The sequence below is a fragment of the Spermophilus citellus genome, assembly GCF_964194105.1.
Source record: "Spermophilus citellus genome assembly, chromosome: 9".
NCBI lineage: Eukaryota > Metazoa > Chordata > Mammalia > Rodentia > Sciuridae > Spermophilus > Spermophilus citellus.
In genome coordinates this window covers 10,208,355-10,228,755 of record NC_138191.1, presented here as the reverse complement: position 1 = coordinate 10,228,755, position 20,401 = coordinate 10,208,355, and the positions used below count along the sequence as shown (strand labels likewise).

Sequence of the window (20,401 nt, the reverse complement as noted above, 5' to 3'; positions counted from 1 at the left end):
TATTTGAATCCTCTTACCCACTGAACTGTTCACGTAGCACACTAGGAAGATGGTTTCTCAAATGCTAAAAAACCTGATTTCCCTTTTGGCAAACTTATGTTCTGTCTAGTTCCTACCTTAATGAAACTGTGGTCTCCACACACCAGTGTCAACTTCTTGTTGATTGTTCTCAGTTGAAAGCAGAAGAGTCGAAGTTTATTCCCTTCATCACACTGGATATTGTGCCATTTCCCACTCCCCAGCACATCTATCTTTCCTGTATTGTCTTGTATTTCATAGATTGTGTTCTTCTTGTTCACTTTTTTCTGCGAAAATGAAATGAACATTCAGTTTCAGAAAATACGTCATATGTTTAAGAAAACTTTTGAGACAAAGTCAATACAAAATGTAAGAAGTCGATTATAGGCATAGATCTACATGTAGCTTGGCAAGATCTTCTCAAATAAACTTGCTTTTCTTTGCCTGTTTTCCTAATTTTTGCTTTTCTTTTTCTAGGCATTTTCTAACAATTCTAGAACAATGAATCTTCTTCCTGGTCTCTAATGCTTCCTCCTCAGGAATAGATTTGATTCCTTTTAGAAAAACCTGGAATTAATGTGATCATAGGTCTGGTGAACTTCTATGGCTCCTCTGTATATGCAGATATAAATGGACATTTGTTACTACTGTTCAACAAGGGATCTATATAACAAGTAAGTTCTAGTAACTTCCTAATGCTTTTTGAAACCTTCTCCATTGACTTATTCTTTTCCAATAACATTATTCCAGACCTATGTTCCCCACTTCATACTCATTAAGCTGTTATTCATCAACTTTATAATTGCATAGATAAGGATAGTCTCTTAAAAAAGGGTGTAATAAAGTAATCAATATAAAATGAAGAGGCAATATTAAAAGACAGGTATATACAGTTATAAAGCAGTTAATTTCATGTTAGTTGAGTTTCACAAAAGTTTGTTAAATATTTTTATTGATTGAATGCAGAATACTGATGCCCTGAATTTGAGCATTGACCTATGAGTGAAATGTCTGTATTATTTTTTAGATGAGGAGATTAGATTAACTTACCTTTCAAATATCATGCCATACAACAATTCTAAATTGTTCAATAAACTCTTCATGAATTATCCATGAAATAAGTGAAATACAACAGATATGACTGACCGATTAGATCATTGCCTATTAAATGTTTTTGCACTCAGGAGAACATAATCAGTCCATTTATTCCTCTGAATGCATGTTACAAGCAGAATTCATCCTTTTTTGGGCGATCCATTAGTCAAACAAAAGGAAAGGGGAAAAAAAGGAAGGAAGGAAATCAGTGAGGAATTATATAGTTGCAATAGAGTTCAAAGGAATGACTCCAAGAATATCGTTCTGTGCCATGCATTGTCTTGCTCACTGTGACTGTGGATAGGTAATGATAACTAGGGAAATGAGACTTCTTAGTGAAACTTTTGCAAAGAAATTTCTGGGAGGAATTTGGGGAAATAGTAGGTTACAAGGTCACCTAGTCGTATTTCCCCTTCTGTGTCTGTAGTCAGGGTAGAATCCTAGGATCCAATGTTTAGCCAGTAAGCAGACATTTAATTTCAGGTGTTGGTGGAGAAAAATAAAAAAGCAGTTCTAAAAACAACTTACCGTATGTAGCATGAACAACCCATACACTAACGTTCCTGGTGCTTGTTTATGTAGATGATCGATCTTGGGAGTTTCATTTGCTCTCTTGATAACACTGTTGGGGACCTCGATCTTTTGGTCAAGACCAGCTTCAGACACAACTGATACGTCATTTACCTCCAGGATTCCTTTGCACTCAAGGTAATTAGAGATAGTAATGACCTTATTTTTTGTAAATTTCTCTTTCAGGTTGGTGTTGAAAACCTTCACTTGGAAAAACTGATTCTCAGTAGCCACTGTGGCGTGGAACATGGAACTTCTCCCCTCTTCGGCAGACTCATATTCAAATGGGTCTGTGGCTTTCAGCACCATCACGATCATTGGGCCTTTGTGGAGGACACTTCTTCTGGAAGCCAAATGACATTGGGCCTTTTTCTGATGCTAGGTTGAACAGACACAGGGAAATAAATCTACAAGTTCATGAGGAAATATAAAAATCACCTTTCCGTGAGAAAAATTTCAATCCCAACATTGGGCCCAGCAACTTTCATGAATAATTAGAGCTAGAGATATGTTCGAGAGGAAGGAAAGGTTAATGAATCGGTATAGTTTATCTAGAGGAAGTAAGAAGCAGCCGACAGCAGGCGTGGAAGTTAAAATGCTCCCACTGAAACAGAATAATCTTTCCAAAGCAAAGCATGACCCTCAGCATGAACAGTACAGGTGGGAGATGATGAAGACATTTTTATGAAGCACTGAACTTATAGATTGCAATATAATAAGTAACAAATTCAAGTCTATTCTTTATGTACTTAAGTGACACCCCCCAAAACAAAAAAAAAGAAAAAAAAAAGGAAAAAAGAAAAAAAGAAATTGATGAGTAGTGTTGAAAATGGAGAAGGATGATTATCACGTTAAAAATCTCAAAATTTTTGGTTACCACTAGAATACTCAGGGCCATTTTGAGAGTTCAAATTGTAATAGCTCTTCCCAGGAAATAATTGTCTATTACAAGTGCTGAGAAAGGCATTGGCTGGCTTGAAATCTCCTATTTTTAAATAGGCTTAGGCAGAGGTATTCTGTTCAGAGCCATATCCTTAAACCAGGTAGATAGCTTTCCTTATCTCTTTTCTCCACAGTGGTCTGGGCTCACTGAATTTAAGCAGAGTGTTTTAACAGAGAGGAAGTTGCCTGATCTGTAAGAGAAAGTGTGTGGGGAAATAATAGGCTCTGAACTTCACAGGTGCAAGTATATAGAGATGTTAACTGTCCTCACTTACCAAAGTGCTGCAAATGCTCTGTCCTGGTAGTACACTATGCACAGTATTCACCTGAGGGTGATTGGACTTGGATTTGACTTTTTATTAGTGTAACCAATTACTCTAGCACAAGAAATGCTTTTCTTTTTTTTTTCTTAATATTTATTTCTTAGTTCTCAGCGGACACAACATCTTTGTTTGTATGTGGGGCTGAGGATCGAACCCAGGCTGCACACATGCCAGGCGAGCGCGCTACCGCTTGAGCCACATCCCCAGCCCCACAAGGAACGCTTTTCCAAGAGCAACATTGTTAGTAGTATTGACTCAGACATAAGAAAAGCATTACTAACAACAAGATTCAGATTGACAAGAAAATTGTAGTGCATGCATAAAAGAAATGATTCAACACTCTACTGGACATAAAGGACTTCCAGTGGACACAGTACAAGCATGTCCATGAGAAGGGAACTGTGGTTGGGATAGTGGAGTATCAATCTATAGAAAATTATTTTTAAGACAAACTACATTTATGCATGTCAACATTATATAGTAATTAAATAACCATTTATATTTTTATTTAAGGACTTAGAAAGGTATTCCTGATATGTTAAATGAATAAGGAAAGTAACTAAATACTAATCATTGTAGGATACTCTACTGGGAAAATTTACTATAGAGAATGAAGAAAAATATCTGATTTTTTTTTTTTTTTTGGTTCTGGGAATTGAACCCAGGGCCTTGTACAAGTGAGGCAAGCACTCTACCAACTGAGCTATATCCCCAGCTCCAAGAAAAATATCTGAAAAGATACAACGAAAAAAAGTTGGTAGGATGATAGCTAATTAAAAATTAGGTTTTTATTTATTTATTTATTTATTTTTTGCTTGACTGGTTGTAAGTAATCATGTGTTACTTGTGTAGAAAAAAAATAAGAAAGAAAGAATGTTGATGGTGTTGTGATTTTCCTTCTGTTACTCATTGTATCCAGAATCTTCAATGCATATTCTGGAAAAAAAATACTACCTCTCTTTAAAATAAAAGTAGATTTTTTATGTGTTATTAAACTGACACTGATACCAAACCTTGTAAACATGGACAAGTCTGATTTGAAAGTGGCACAACTTAATCAGAACATTCATTTGTTATAATGGTCATAACTGGAGAGGGAAAAAATTGAGATCCTATCCAAGTGAGCCCCATAATTTTTTTTCCCCTGGTCTGGATAGAATCTCAGGCAGGAGTTCTCAAGGACAGGGTATCAATATTGGAATTCAGAGGGTGATTAGGTTTGGGCACCTAAGGGTTTTCCAGGTGGAGGAAATACATGATGCGCAGAAATTCTGAACAAGATGGGAACATGGTGTGTGTTGAAGAAAATTTAACAGATTATTCAACTAAGAGAAGAGAGGTGAAAGAGACTGGAAGAGGGGAAAGTGAACATACTCAAGCACACACCTAAATCTGCTGGGTTTTACACCTCCCCCACCCTGAGATCAGCATAGGAGAGAAAACTTGCTTCAACAATAATTTCAGATTTGTCAAGTATCCCTGCGGGAGCAAAGAATCAAGATGCAGTAATTTATATGGAAATATAAATTGGATATATATATGGAATTTAATATATGGAATATAATATATGGAATTATATATATATATAATATATGTGATATATATATATATATATATATATATATATATATATATATATATGCCTTAGAAAGATGTTCCTGATATGTTAAATGAATAAGGAAAGTAACTAAATACTAATCATTGTAAGATACTCTTGTGGTAGAGTAATTGGTTACATCTCATTGGTTATATGTATTTATTCCCAAGTTGAGGTTTCCATCAGAATTTTGAGGTCTGACGTCTATATTTAGGTTGGGGAAAAGTGGAACAAGAAAAGTGTACCTCTGTTGAGGGAGCTCTGAATAGAGTTGATGCTGCCATCTGGGCAGGCAGAAAATGGTCCATCATTTCGGTCACGCTGGCCTGTGCAGAACTGGAAGGATGAGTCTGATCCTCAGGCTTCTTCATTGTTTTGCTTCCAGAAATCTTATTCTTTTTGGTTTCAGTCTTTTCTAAGCTTGCTTTTTTTCTTTTCTGTAAAAAGTTTAATTTTCTTTCCTGTTAATGATTCTCAGCAGCAAATGAAGTAGAACACATTTTCATTATTAAGTAGTAGGTTGATTATAAATAAAAATGTTTTTGTAGGATCTGTAGAGTGTAGTCCATCCCCTGTCCAGTTGTAAGACAGGGGCATAAACATTTTCATCAAAGGGAGAAGAAAGAGTTATAAACACCATTTCTCTAGTTACCTCTGTGGTAGAATGGGACTGACTTGGAATTAGAAACTTTTTTATTTATTTATTTATTTATTTATTTATTTTTGGTAAACATGGGCAAAGCATTTTTCTATCTGTTTTTCAAATTAACACCTCTCTAATGGGAATGAAGATATATTTATGTCATGTGGTCAATTATTAGGCAGATCGGTAACTTTAAAAACTTGATGGGAAACTAATGAATAACTGTCCGATAGACTGAATGGAAAAGCCATCCCAGTTCTTCTGCGGGACTTTGAGCACACTTACCTGAGATTCAGGAGTCTTCATTGTGTCGCTGGTGATCGATGTACATGCGACAGGATCTACTTCTTGCTTCTTTTTCACTGGGGTTTTTGGTTTTACTGGGATAGAATTAATTCTCATCACAACAAATACATTAAAAAGGAACCCATGTAAACCCAGGGCAGATGGGGTAGAATGGCTGAAGCAGTTTCCATACTATTTGCTCTCGGTTCCAGCTGTGGGGCTAGGTAGCTTGTGTCTATCTCTACTGCATTAGTTCAACCTGGCTCAAGGAGACCAGCCATCGAAAGAAACCCAGATATCCCCTTCTGCTCCTCAAAGCTTTTTTGACTCATCCCCTGTACCATGTGCTAATCTACTTCCTGTCCTCTGATCTCCACACACTGCAGTCAAACCTTATCCAATCCTGTCCTCCTCCTATCTCCTTTGAAAAAGTCACAGTGTTCATGATGCTGACTGGTTGATTCTGTTTTTCATACAATACATTAAAGTTATAGAAACAAGTGAAAGGAAAGATAGTATAGATTTTTGAAGCGAGATATGGTGATTGTGAACTTTGACTTTTTCGTTTTTATTTAATTAAGTAATTTTACAAGACAAGAAGTTCACATGGCTTTGCGGTCAGTCTTCATTAAGAGTGTTGCCTTATCTTTGTTACAGGAGAGAATAATGATGATGGTATAGTATTAATAAACTGGTTGCAATAATTGGTTAATGGTGATATCTAAAATCTAAACCATGATTTTTATACTTTTGTTATTTTCTAAACTTTCTCAGTTAGTATGCCCGAAACCTCTTTCGTGAACTTCTTTTAGCTTTTGTTTTTTATTTGTAACCCAAATATACATTCTCTTCTAAATTCACTCGACAGAGAATGCCCTGAGTTGTCAACTTGCTGGCATCTGAAGTACCAGCGTCGCTATGGCTTCTGAGACATAAACTGAGAAAGGGTTGTACCGACTTAGACCAAAGTGGGGTTTCATTCAAGGTCAGGCAAGGTGAGCACAAGTAGGGCAGTGTCAGGGAGAAAGTGCTGGGTTCCAATTACCTTTCATCTTCTCTTTTTTGAGTTCTCCGGCAAGTTCTTCAAGCATTGGTATGTCTTTGAGCACCGATATCAGCTTGTTCAGCCCAGCATCATTTTGAAACTTGTCTTCCAACAAGTCAGCAATCTTAATTCTGTTGTACTCATCTTGCATTTTCCTAGTCAGTTTTAATTCTTTGGCCAGTAAGGACTTAACCATGCTAAAGTGATAATCACTGATGACCTCTAGTCCTTTCAGGAGAACAATTTTCTTGTATTCGTTCACCATTTCTCAAGTTATGGGTGAGCCTACGAGAGAAAATCAGCATAACAGTGTTACACGTTCAAAAAGAAATTTCAAAAATGGGATATGCCTATGTGAGGGAATGGCCACAGGTGCATTCATAACAAAAAAGAAGTATAACCACCAGATATATCATTTGGGATATTGGTTGAGACTTGCTGCACTAGGGAAATCTAAAAAAGTTCTTTCCTATCAATGGGGATAGTTGAGTTGTGTCAAGAGTAGTTGTGGTGAATGGGTATTTTGAAATGTCGATTGTTGTAATGCTTAGAATATGGGCTGTGTAGTCTTAGACTCAGGCTCAGCTAAGGAACCAGGCTAGGTGTCTGTCAACAGATGAATGGAAAAAACAAATGTGATACACACACAGTGGAGTCTTACTCAGGCGATAAAGAATGAGATTGTGTCATTTGCTTATAAATGAATGGAATTGGAGAACATCACGCTAAGTGAAATAGGCCAGACTCAGACAGTCAGGAGCTCCAATGTTTTCTTTCATATGCATAAATTAGAGAGCAAAAAGGGTCAATTAAAAAATATATCTCATGAGACCAGAGGAGGAAGACGCGACAGGCGCCCAGCCAGACCGGAGGAAGAAGTCCGGCCGCGCCCTGAGTGCTAGTCCAGAGGAAGCCCATCAACCCTTAAAACCCATCAAAGGGGGTGTGGCTATCAGCACGGTTCTGCGGCTGATCCAGGTACCCAGTTTCCAACTCCCCCACCCTTAGCTGCAATAACTCAAAATATTTCCCACAAGCTTTTGGGGGTTGTAGCTATCAATGCAAAACAACAACTGTACAAGCACCTGGTTTCTACCTCAGAGACTAGAGCAGGGAAGATACAGGTGGAAGCTCATTTCCTTTCACACTGGAGATACCCACCACCCTGAATACAGAGGCTCAAGCTAGGAATAGACAACGCCACCTACTGGAAGCAAGGAAAACAGTGTTCTGAGAGACTTTTTTTTTCCTCTCTCTCTCTTTCTCTTTTCTTCTCTCTCTTCCACAACTTCAGCATATGTGAAACCAAGAACTGTGCATGAACAACCAAATTACCAAAGTAATATAATATAGATGAATTGCATATACCCCACCTCCCCTCCCCATTTTTTTCTTTATTTCTATCTTATTTCCCTTTCCCTTTTCTTATTTCTCTTTTCTTCCTTGTTATTTTTTTTCTTTTTTTTTAAATTCATATTCTCTCTATCCCACTTTCAATCTCCTAACTTTTGCTATCTATACATAGGGTAACTATCTAAATAGATAGGAGGTGGAGTCCATACATTCTTCCATAAATTACCAGTCTAGTGGTTAGAGTTCTCCAAAGGTGCTAAGTTAGTTTAACCTCATACCCTCACTCCTTTCCCTCTAAGTATAACATCCTTCGTCTGAAATTAAGTTTTCTATATGCCACCAGATATGGTACGCCTTTTATGAAACTAAGGAATATATTCTTAAGTAATAATTAAAACCAATATCTATAGTCTTAGAATCTAACTATAAATGTATTAATAATGAAAACTTGTGCTTAGATAATGTACTGTTGATATTGGGATCTGTTAACATTGTCTTTCTTCACAAAAGAGGGATTTTGGAGCTACACAAGAACAATACAAATATATAAGGGGAAAAACATTAGCACAACAGTTTCACAAAGCTAGAAAGAATCATGAGCAGTATGAAAAGACAAGGAAAGAAAGGACCACAAACAATACAGGTCAATTCAACATTAGATGAGGTAATATCTACAGCTGATGGAATGTCAGACAAAAAGTTCAGGATATACATGCTTCAGATGATCTGGAGTCTCAAGGAAGACATTATACATCAAATTCAGACAATGAAAAATCACTTTGACAATGAATTACATAAACAAATCCAAGAAGCAAAAGATCAACTCTAAAGGGAGATAGAGGATATAAAAAACAAACAAACAGAAATCCTGGAAATGCAGGAAACAATAAACCAAATTAAAAACTCAAATGAGAGTATTACCAGCAGAGTAGAACACTTAGAGGGTAGAACTTCAGACAACAAAGACAAAGTTTTTCAACTTGAAAAGAACATAGACAGCTCAGTGAGAATGTTAAGAAATTATGAGCAGAACATCCAAGAATTATGGGATAACATCAAGAAACCAAACCTAAGAGTTATTGGGATACAAGAGGGTACAGAGGTCCAAACCAAGGGAATGAGCAATCTATTCAATGAAATAATACTAGAAAACTTCCCAGACTTCAAGAATGAAAAAGAAATCCAAATACTAGAAGCCTACAGGACACCGAATATACAAAATCATAAGAGATCTACACCAAGACACATAATAATGAAGATGCCCAACATACAGAATAAGGAGAGAATCTTAAAAGCCACAAGAGAGAGGAAGCAGATTACATTTATGGGTAAACCAATCAGGATAATTGCTGATCTTTCAACACAGACTCTGAAAGCTAGAAGATCCTGGAACAACATATTTCAAACGCTGAAAGAAAAAGGGTTCCAACCAAGAATCATGTATCCAGCGAAATTAAGCTTCAGGATTGAAGATGAAATAAAAATCTTCCACGATAAACAAAAGTTAAAAGAATTTGCAGCTAGAAAACCAGCTCTTCAAAACATCCTTGGCAAAACATTACAGGAAGAGGAAATGAAAAATAACAATGAAAACCAACAGCGGGAGGTAGTACAGTAAAGGAAAAACTAAGCATAGAGGAAAAACAAATCATGTTAAGTATCGTACATAACCAATATGGCTGGAAATACAAACCATATCTCAATAGTAACCCTAAATGTTAATGGCTTAAATGCACCAATCAAAAGACATAGGCTAGTAGAATGGATTAAAAAAAAAGATCCAACAATATGCTGCCTACAGGAGACTCATCTGATAGGAAAAGACATACACATACTGAAGGTGAAAGGTTGGGAAAAATCATAACACTCATACGGACCCCGTAAGCAAGCAGGGGTGTCCATACTTGTATCAAATAAAATAGACTTCAGGCCAAAGTTAATCAAAAGTGATAAACAAGGACACTACATACTGCTCAAGGGAACCATACACCAACAAGACTTGACGATCATTAATATATATGCCCCAAACAATGGTGCAGCTACGTTCATCAAACAAACTCTTCTCAAGTTCAAGAGTCTAATAGACCACAACACAATAATCATGGGAGATTTTAACACACCTGTCTCACCAATGGACAGATCTTCCAAACAAAAGTTGAATAAAGAAACCATAGAGTTCAATAATACAATTAATAACTTAGACTTAATTGATATATACAGAATATAGCACCCAACATCAAGCGGATACACTTTCTTCTCAGCAGCACATGGATCCTTCTCAAAAATAGACCATATATTATGTCACAGGGCAAATCTTAGCAATTACAAAGGAGTTGAGATACTACCATGCATTCTATCTGATCATAATGGAATGAAATTGGAAATCAATAATAAAATGAGAAAGGAAAAATCCTACATCACATGGAGATTAAACAATATGCTACTGAATGAACAAAGGGTTACAGAAGACATCAAAGAGGAAATTAAAAAATTCTTAGAGGTAAATGAAAACTCAGACACAACATATCGAAATCTCTGGATCACTATGAAAGCAGTACTAAGAGGAAAATTCATTTCATGGAGTTCATTCCTTAAAAGAAAGAAAAGCCAACAAATAAATGACCTCACACTACACCTTGAAGCCTTAGAAAAAGAAGAACAAATCAGCAGCAAATACAGTAGAAGGCAAGAAATAATTAAAATTAGAGCTGAAATCAATGAAATCGAAACAAAAGAAACAATCGAAAAAATTGACAAAACTAAAAGTTGGTTATTTGAAAAAATAAATAAGATTGATAGACCACTAGCCACGCTAACAAAGAGAAGAAGAGAGAAAACCCAAATTACTAGCTTACGGGATGAAAAAGGCAACATCACAACAAAAAATTCAGAAATACAGAAGATAATTAGAAATTATTTTGAAACCCTATACTCTAATAAAATAGAAGATAGTGAAGGCATTGATAAATTCCTTAAGACATATGAACTACCCAGATTGAGTCAGGATGATATAAACAACCTAAACAGACCAATATCAAGTGAGGAAATAGAAGAAGCCATCAAAAGACTACCAACCAAGAAAAGCCCAGGACCGGATGGATATACAGCAGAGTTTTACAAGAACTTTAAAGAAGAACTAATACCATTACTCTACAATCTATTTCAGGAGATAGAAAAAGAGGGAGAACTTCCAAACTCATTCTATGAGGCCAATATCACCCTGATTCCCAAACCAGATAACGACACCTCAAAGAAAGAAAACTACAGACTAATATCCCTAATGAATTTAGATGCAAAAATCCTCAATAAAATTCTGGCAAATCGTATACAAAAACATATCAAAAAGATTGTGCACCATGATCAAGTAGGACTCATCCCTGGGATACAAGGCTGGTTCAATATATGGAAAACAATAAACGTTACTGACCACATCAATAGACTTAAAGATAAGAACCATATGATCATCTTGATAGATGCAGAAAAAGCATTCGACAAAGTACAGTATCCCTTTATGTTCAAAACATTAGAAAATCTAGGGATAACAGGAACTTACCTCAACATTGTAAAAGCTATCTATGGTAAGCCTCAGGCTAGTATCATTCTAAATGGAAAAAAACTGAAGGCATTCCCTCTAAAATCTGGAACAAGACAGGGATGCCCTCTCTCACCACTTCCATTCAATATAGTTCTCAAAATACTGGCCAGAGCAATTAGACAGACAAAAGAAATTAAAGGCATAAAAATAGGAAAAGAAGAACTTAAATTATCACTATTTGCAGATGACATGATCCTATACCTAGAAGACACAAAAGGGTCTACAAAGAAACTACTAGAGCTAATAAATGAATTCAGCAAAGTGGCAGGATATAAAATCAACATGCATAAATCAAAGGCATTCCTGTGTATCAGCGACAAATCTTCTGAACTGGAAATGAGGAAAACCACCCCATTCACAATATCCTCAAAAAAAATAAAATACTTGGGAATCAACCTAACAAAAGAGGTGAAAGACTTATACAATGAAAACTACAGAACCCTAAAGAGAGAAATTGAAGAAGATCTTAGAAGATGGAAAAATATACCCTGTTCATGGATAGGCAGAACTAACATCATCAAAATGGCGATATTACCAAAAGTTCTCTATAGGTTCAATACAATGCCAATCAAAATCCCAACGGCATTTCTGGTAGAAATAGAGAAAGCAATCATGAAATTCATATGGAAAAATAAAAGACCCAGAATAGCAAAAGCAATTCTAAGCAGGAAGTGTGAATCAGGCAGTATAGCGATACCAGATTTCAAACTATATTACAGAGCAATAGTAACAAAAACAGCATGGTACTGGTACCAAAACAGGCGGGTGGACCAATGGTATAGAATAGAGGACACAGAGACCAATCCACAAAATTACAACTACCTTATATTCGATAAAGGGGCTAAAAGCATGCAATGGAGGAAGGATAGCATCTTCAACAAATGGTGCTGGGAAAACTGGAAATCCATATGCAACAAAATGAAACTGAATCCCTTTCTCTCACCATGCACAAAAGTTAACTCAAAATGAATCAAGGAGCTTGATATCAAATCAGAGACTATGTGTCTGATAGAAGAAAAGTTTGGCTCCAATCTACATATTGTGGGGTCGGGCTCCAAATTCCTTAATAGGACACCCATAGCACAAGAGTTAATAACTAGAATCAACAAATGGGACTTACTTAAACTAAAAAGTTTTTTCTCAGCAAGAGAAACAATAAGAGAGGTAAACAGGGAGCCTACATCATGGGAACAAATGTTTACTCCTCACACTTCAGATAGAGCCCTAATATCCAGAGTATACAAAGAACTCAAAAAATTAAACAATAAGAAAACAAATAACCCAATCAACAAATGGGCCAAAGACCTGAACAAATACTTCTCAGAGGAGGACATACAATCAATCAACAAGTACATGAAAAAATGCTCACCATCTCTAGCAGTCAGAGAAATGCAAATCAAAACCACCCTAATATACCATCTCACTCCAGTAAGATTGGCAGCCATTATGAAGTCAAACAACAACAAGTGCTGGCGAGGATATGGGGAAAAGGGTACTCTTGTACATTGCTGGTGGGACTGCCAATTGGTGCGGCCAATATGGAAAGCAGTATGGAGATTCCTGGGAAAGCTGGGAATGGAACCACCATTTGACCCAGCTATTGCCCTTCTCGGACTATTCCCTGAAGACCTTAAAAGAGCATGCTACAGGGATACTGCCACATCGATGTTCATAGCAGCACAATTCACAATAGCTAGACTGTGGAACCAACCCCAATGCCCCTCAATAGATGAATGGATTAAAAAAATGTGAAATTTATACACAATGGAGTACTATGCAGCACTAAAAATGACAAAATCATGGAATTTGCAGGGAAATGGATGGCATTAGAGCAGATTATGCTAAGTGAAGCTAGCCAATCCCTAAAAAACAAATGCCAAATGTCTTCTTTGATATAATGAGAGCAACCAAGAACAGAGCAGGGAGGAAGAGCAGGAGGAAAAGATTAACATTAAATAGAGTCATGAGGTGGGAGGGAAAGGGAGAGAAAAGGGAAATTGCATGGAAATAGAAGGAGACCCTCATTGTTATACAAAATTGCATATAAGAGGTTGTGAGGGGAATGGGAAAATAAACAAGGAGAGAAATGAATTACAGTAGATGGGGTAGAGAGAGAAGATGGGAGGGGAGGGGAGGGGGGATAGTAGAGGATAGGAAAGGTAGCAGAATACAACAGTTACTATTATGGAATTATGTAAAAATGTGGATGTGTAACCGATGTGATTCTGCAATCTTTGTAATGTTTTGAATAACCAATAAAAAATAATAATAAATTAAAAAAAGAAAATTCAAGAAAATATATATATCTCATGAAAATAGAGGGAAGAACAGTATAGTAAAGTAAGGGGATCAAGGGGGAGGGAAGACGGGGGAGACAGGGGAGGTACTATGGGATGAAACTGACCAAATCATGCTGTGTGCATATGTTTACATATAATGAGTCCTATTTTATAGATATGTGTGTGTGTGTTGTAGATGGACACAATGCCTTTATTTATTTATTTATTTTTATGTGTTTCCGAGGATCGAACCCGGGGCCTTGCACATGTGAGGCAAACTCTCTACCACTGAGCCACAATCTCAACCCTAAGTTCTACTTTAATGTATAATTATAATGCACCAAATTTTAAAAAACTAAATGATGTTAGCAACTGATAAGCTAAAACATGTTTCTGGAATTTGTTGTTGTTCAACACCTTCATTTTTTATGTAAGTTTAAAATTATTTAAAATAAGGAGAATAAAGAGACAAAAATCAGACAAAACCAACCCCCCCCCCCAAAAAAAAAAGAAAAAAGAAATGCATGAAGTAATTTTTAATGGTGTTTCCCCAAAATTCCATATTTGGGAACTTGTCTGAAATACCAGAAAAAATGTGAAACTTAAAGTTGTGAATATGTGAGTTTACTTAAAAACAAAACAACAAAAACACTTAAAAAACATCTGATGTAAAATAGCAAAAGTCCATGTGTAATATTGTAAAATTCCACTTTAGTATAGTAGCCACATATCTAGCTGCTAAGTATTCATGAGTTTAGTTAGTATTAGTATTAATATTATTAGTATTATTAGTAGTATTAGTTTCAGAGAGGTGCTGCCAATCTAACTTGAAGGCAAAATAATTTTGAAACTGTAACTTCATAGGTAGCCAAAATGGAATTTTGAGTGACATTGACTAACACTGTTAACAATCAGAAGATTGGCAACACAAAAACACCTACCAAGCATGCTTTTGTAATAAATATCTAAGAAAGTAACTATATGAGGGGGAAAAAAAAGTAGTCAAATATGCACATGCTAGAGAAAAACAGGGGAGTAAAGGGGATTTCATGAAAATAGAAGGGAGCTCAGTGGAGCAGAGGAACGGCATTGAGAGGGAGGGAGAAGGAACAGGACAAAGGAGGAACTAACTACAAAATGCAATTGACCCAATCGTTCTATGTACCTATATGAACACACCACAGTGAATTTCACCTTCATGTATTTTCTATAAAGTACCAATTCAAAAATCTATAAGTAAATAGAGGAAAGACCAGTAGAGTGAGGTCAGGGGAACAGGGAGGGAGGAGTAGACGGCAAGGAAGTACTGGGGACTGAAGTGGACCAAATTATATTCCATGTCTGTATGATTATGTTGAAATAAACCCCACCCCGGTATCATGTATAAATATAATGCAGTAATGAAAACTTAAAAAGTAAATGATGCAGTCTAAAAAATAAGAGCCCAAAACTAACTTGATCCGGTCTTTCAATGTGTAAAAATAAGACTGTGAACAAAGAGAAAAAAAAGAGGAAATAAATTAAAATGGTGGATTGAAATTAGTGTGAAATGAAGGACTTGAATGTTCACTAATGAAAGGAAAATGCAGATATAAATTTTAAAATATTGACAAAAGGAGAAGGAGGCATAGAACAAGTCTTATAATTTGTAATAATGGTGGCTGACTAGCCAAAATACATCATTTAAATTAATACACATTAAATGTTAAACCTGTGAAGAGATGAGCTTTCAAAACTTGAATTTTAAAAACAAAATCTATCTATAGATTGTAGACAAAAGATCATTTAAAAATTCTTAAAATGTTGAAAAAGTTTCATGATGCAAACAGTATTTTTAAAGCAAGCAGTATATCTCTTTGTGTAGTTATAAATGGACCTTGATTGTAAGAACGAAGTTTCATTAATGCTACAAGATTTAAGCCCAAGAAAAATAAAACAATTCTAATCACGTATTTACCTAATAGTAATAAAGTTTTTTATTTGTTGTTATTTGTTGTCACTATGTGTTTCTTTTTATGACTATAAACAGTAATATGTAGCATATTTCTCTCTTTTTTTTCACTATGTATTTACATATGCAAAGTGAACAATAGACATTTAAGCTGAGCATGATGGCCTGTGTCTATAGTCCCAGTGACTCAGAAGGCTGAGTTGGGAGGATCACAGATTCAAAGCCAGCCTGGGCAACTGTAGTAAGACCGGGTCTCAAAATGCAAAATAAGAAAAGGCAGAGTGTATTTGGGTTCAACAGTACCAAAAAAAAAGACAACTATAAAAAAATTGATAGATCATAATTGAAGTTTGATATTTTAGCTTATCTCTATTACTGAAAAGAGTAAAAAGTAAGAAAAAATAATTAATACAGTTAAGAAATTAAATAAAGTTTTAACAAACATTTACATAATTCTGAAACCAACATTAAAAATTTCACATGAATTTCCAAAATTGTTTATATACCAGGATCTGAAAAAAGATAATGCTTTCCAAATGTTACATATACATTTTTTATTTAACAACTGTCTTTTGGTACATAAAAGATTTAATTGCTTTCAACCATACCTCTTTCATACAAACTCTCACAACTGAAGTTCACCTCTGACTGAAGAAAGCAGGGAGAAGTCCAAATATGACTAAAATACTATATTTAATACCAGGATAGAGTAGAGATAAAGTAAAAGTTAAATATGTTTATTAATATGAAGGTAGTATGCATTGCAATAACTGGTTATGAAATGGAGGCATTTTCTACTGTTTGTTCTTATGTTTTGTAAAAGTGGGCTAGTACCATATAATCCAACTTTATGTTGAGATGTGTTTTTCCCTTAAAATCATTTCATGATAAGTTTTCATGTCACTATTTTGTCTTTTATTCAGTCCTGACAGGACAATGAAAGCCCTCTCTAATGATCAACTTATGCCAACAAATACTTAGAAAAATTATTTTACAATCTGTTATAATGAAAATGCACTTTGCTTTATTCAGGCCTCAGTGTTGGAGAATAAAGATGTCTGTTATCTTTCTAAGTGAAGCATGAGAATCAATCCAGCTACTGCAGTTGTCCCTGTTCTCAGCATAACTGATCCCACCCCTACTCCCCTCACCCCACCCCACCCCACCCGGAAGAGCCCAAACTGATTTCCTCTGGTGATCTTGTGATTTGGGGGAGGTGTCCAGATGGTCTCTATACAAAGCACCGACAGGACTCACCTCCTTGGAAGTGTCTTCAGCAATCGTCTACCTCTCGAGAGCTTCAGCCAGCGGCTGTTGTTTTGCTGGAGAAATAAGATTTCTTGAAATGTTAAGGAAATAAAGATGTTTACAAAGGTCACCAGGAGAGAAAAAAAAAAAAAAAGCCCTGGAGAGTCACTGAATCACTTGAGCAACACTGGGTGTCTCACACTGCACTCACAGCCCGGGACAGAGGAGAGGAAGCACAACCAGGCTCCTCCTATCAATGCTCATAGCTTTCAATTTCCTCAGTCAGAGAAACTGAACTGTGTCCTTCCTGTAACGGCTTAGTAACCACAGAGAGCCAGAGCTCAGCTATGTTTACTTAAAAAAAAAAAAAAAAAGAGGGAAATGGATGGCATTAGAGCAGATTATGCTAAGTGAAGCTAGCCAATCCCTAAAAAACAAATGCCAAATGTCCTCTTTGATATAAGGAGAGTAACTAAGAACAGAGTAGGGAAGAAGAGCATGAGAAGATGAATAACATTAAACAGGGATGAGAGGTGGGAGGGAAAGGGAGAGAGAAGGGAAATTGCTTGGAAATGGAAGGAGACCCTCAGGGTTATACAAAATTATATACAAGAGGAAGTGAGGGGAAAGGGAAAAATAATACAAGGGGGAGAAATGAATTACAGTAGAGGGGGTAGAGAGAGAAGAGGGGAGGGGAGGGGAGGGGAGGGGGGATAGTAGAGGAAAGGAAAGGCAGCAGAATACAACAGACAGGAGTATGTCAATATGTAAATCAGTGGAAGTGTAACTGATGTGACTCTGCAATCTGTATACCGGGTAAAAATGGGAGTTCATAACCCACTTGAATCAAAGTGTGAAATATGATATGTCAAGAACTATGTAATGTTTTGAACAACCAATAAAAAAATTAAAAAAAAAAGAAAGAAGGAAAACAAATATTTATAGTTGAAAGAATAGAGACATTTGAACTTTCTGGTTTAGCAGACTAACACATGGGGCAGGAGGCACAAGTTTCACTTAAATGAAGCTCAAATACCAGAGGGGACATGAAGGACCCAGTCACTTCTCCCTCTCCTCCTGCTCCCTGAATGACAGTAGCAGCAAGAGATCTTGATAGAGGTGTCTCTTGCTCTTGTGATGTTTTATAGATGTGCCAAAAAAGAACGGAAGGGAAGGGAAAAAGGGATGGGATGTCACTTACCCTGCTAGGCAGTCACCAGACAATTAGTGATTTTTATCATCCTTGAGTTACAATATGTTTATCAGGGTTCTTAATCACTCCTAGGCGGTCAGTGCTGTTCCAAAATTTGCAAGGCTTCATGGTTAAAATGATCTAAGCCATTTATTCACGGTTGAGAAACAAAAGAACTCCTAATATTAGACAAAATGTCAGAAAGAACCTGCAGGATCCCCATCCTCCAAAGTACTTTTCCAGAAGGTCACTCAAAGTCCCCGGAGAAGAGCTCCCACCAGGTTGAAACCCTAATCCAGAAAATGCCAAGATTCTTCTAAGAGAGGATCTAGATCTAAGACAACAATTGCACAAGCAGAGCAATTGTAATGTCACAGAAAAAAAAATGGGAGGGGAAATCTTGGGGGGTGTAGTTGAACCAGACTCTTCCACCTGCTCTTTCTAAAGCCCAGAACAAAATCTGTTAGTATGTGAGCCTGAACTGCCCAAGGTGATGTATGCAATCACTGTTATCTTTCATAAAAATCAACTTTGAGACATATTTATTTTCTTCGTATTTTTGTCAGATATTCTATGTGTAGACTTTTTTCCTAGCTTTATTTTAAAATACTATTGTTTACTTAGTTCTCTTTTTTAATATTATAAAATGTAAATTTACATCAGCTGTATTACTATTATCTTTTTTTAGTAAAGACACTTAATGATTTTTCTTATTGGCACTGCTTTTTCCTATGCTCCCTAAGTTTTGTGGGATGTGTATTTATTGCCCTTAATATTCTTTGGCATGTATTTTTTTTAACTTACAGCTGATTTTAAAGTATATTATATAATTTATATGAGAATTTTCTAAATATTTGTCTTAACTTCTTAATCGGTCTTATAATATGCAATCAATGCTAAAATCACAAATATGGACTTTAATGAAACTCACTGTAGTTCCCTGCATACATTTCACTTTGATGTGCAGCTTATTTATTTATTTATTTTTTGATACCAGGTATTGATCCCAGGGGTGCTTAACCACTGGGCCACCCCGCAGACCTTTTTTATATTTTATTTAGGGACAGGATCTGGCTGGGTTACTTACAGCCTCACTAAATTGCTGAGGCTGGCTTTGAAATCTTGATCCCTCTGCCTCAGCCTAGGCCTCCCCAATTGCTGGGATTACAGGCATGCACTACTGCACCCAGTATCCCACCTATTTTTATAGCGTTTTTCAGATGATAAGCAGGTCATCTATTTTGAAGATGGTGTAAAGATTTTTCAGTCTTCTTTCTTCTTATTCTATCTATCAGTATTGAGTTACAGGTTTTAAATATCTTAACTATGATCATTGATTTGTGTTCTACTCTATCTGATGTTATTTGGTTTTGCTTTGTAATTGGGAAGTCTCGTCATTAGGTGCTTTTATGAATTGTTAGGACTTGGCAACAAATTCACTGAGGCATTTCCTTTTGGCATCGGTCTAAATCTAACTATTCTCTGACTCATGTCAGGACTTGATATGAGGCCTTGCTAAGGAGGATTTGAATAAATCCAAAGTTTTCTTAAACTCACTTGTTTGCAGGACTTCAGCTCTGACTCATGGTTGAGGCAGATTTTAGGCTTTGCTTTCATGATAGTCTCTACTTTGCTGCTTGGCCCTTATTTCTACCATGTACTCTGGCATGCCGCTGGATAACAGGGGCAGTGTGTGTGTGTGTGTGTGCATTTGCTCTCTTGTTCCTGTGTTGTCTTCTCAACCCCATAGCAGCTGCTCCCTGGTGGGCCTCATGTTATTTCCCTCACATATGAACAACCCAATGTGCAGTGAGTGGGCCACCCCGGCCTAGTTCCTCTCTGTCCAGGTATCTGCAAAGTGGAGCTCTGTATATGTTCATGTATGTATTCCAAGTTTAAGAGAAAGAGTGCTAATTTGATCCAGTGACATTTTTCTGTGACAGTCTTTCTTTCTTCTTTTTTTGGTGATACTGAGAATTGAATTCTACTGGGATAGCATTATATTACTGATCCACACCCCAACCCTTTATCTATCTATCTATCTATCTATCTATCTATCTATCTATCTATCTATCTATCTATCTATTTATTTATTTATTGTAGATGGACACAATATCTTTTTTCATTTTTATGTAGTGCTGAGGATTGAACCAGTGCCTTGCATGTGAGGCAAGTGCTCTACCACTGAGCTATAACCCCAACCCCATCCCAAGCCCATTTTTTTTTTTTGAGATAGGGTCTCACTAAATTGCGGAGACTGGCTTT

General features: G+C 36.3%; 2 protein-coding genes across 2 annotated transcripts in view; both read right to left on the bottom strand.

The window, feature by feature from the left end:
* The window catches only part of LOC308656866 (gamma-interferon-inducible protein 16-like), a 45,223-nt gene extending 27,943 nt beyond the window's left edge, over nucleotides 1-17,280 (bottom strand). Inside the window, exons 1-6 of the mRNA XM_081308214.1 lie at nucleotides 16,954-17,280; nucleotides 6,519-6,803; nucleotides 5,474-5,568; nucleotides 4,791-4,982; nucleotides 1,642-2,061; nucleotides 117-305 (exon numbers count right to left, since the gene is read on the bottom strand). Of these exons, the coding sequence (XP_081164340.1) occupies nucleotides 117-305; nucleotides 1,642-2,061; nucleotides 4,791-4,982; nucleotides 5,474-5,568; nucleotides 6,519-6,783 (1,161 nt within the window). The 5' untranslated portion in view covers nucleotides 6,784-6,803; nucleotides 16,954-17,280. The remainder of the gene's footprint in view (nucleotides 1-116; nucleotides 306-1,641; nucleotides 2,062-4,790; nucleotides 4,983-5,473; nucleotides 5,569-6,518; nucleotides 6,804-16,953) is intronic.
* The window catches only part of LOC308655784 (interferon-activable protein 203-like), a 441,182-nt gene that overhangs the window by 67,221 nt on the left and 353,560 nt on the right, over nucleotides 1-20,401 (bottom strand). The gene's annotated exons all lie outside the window — the stretch shown is intronic.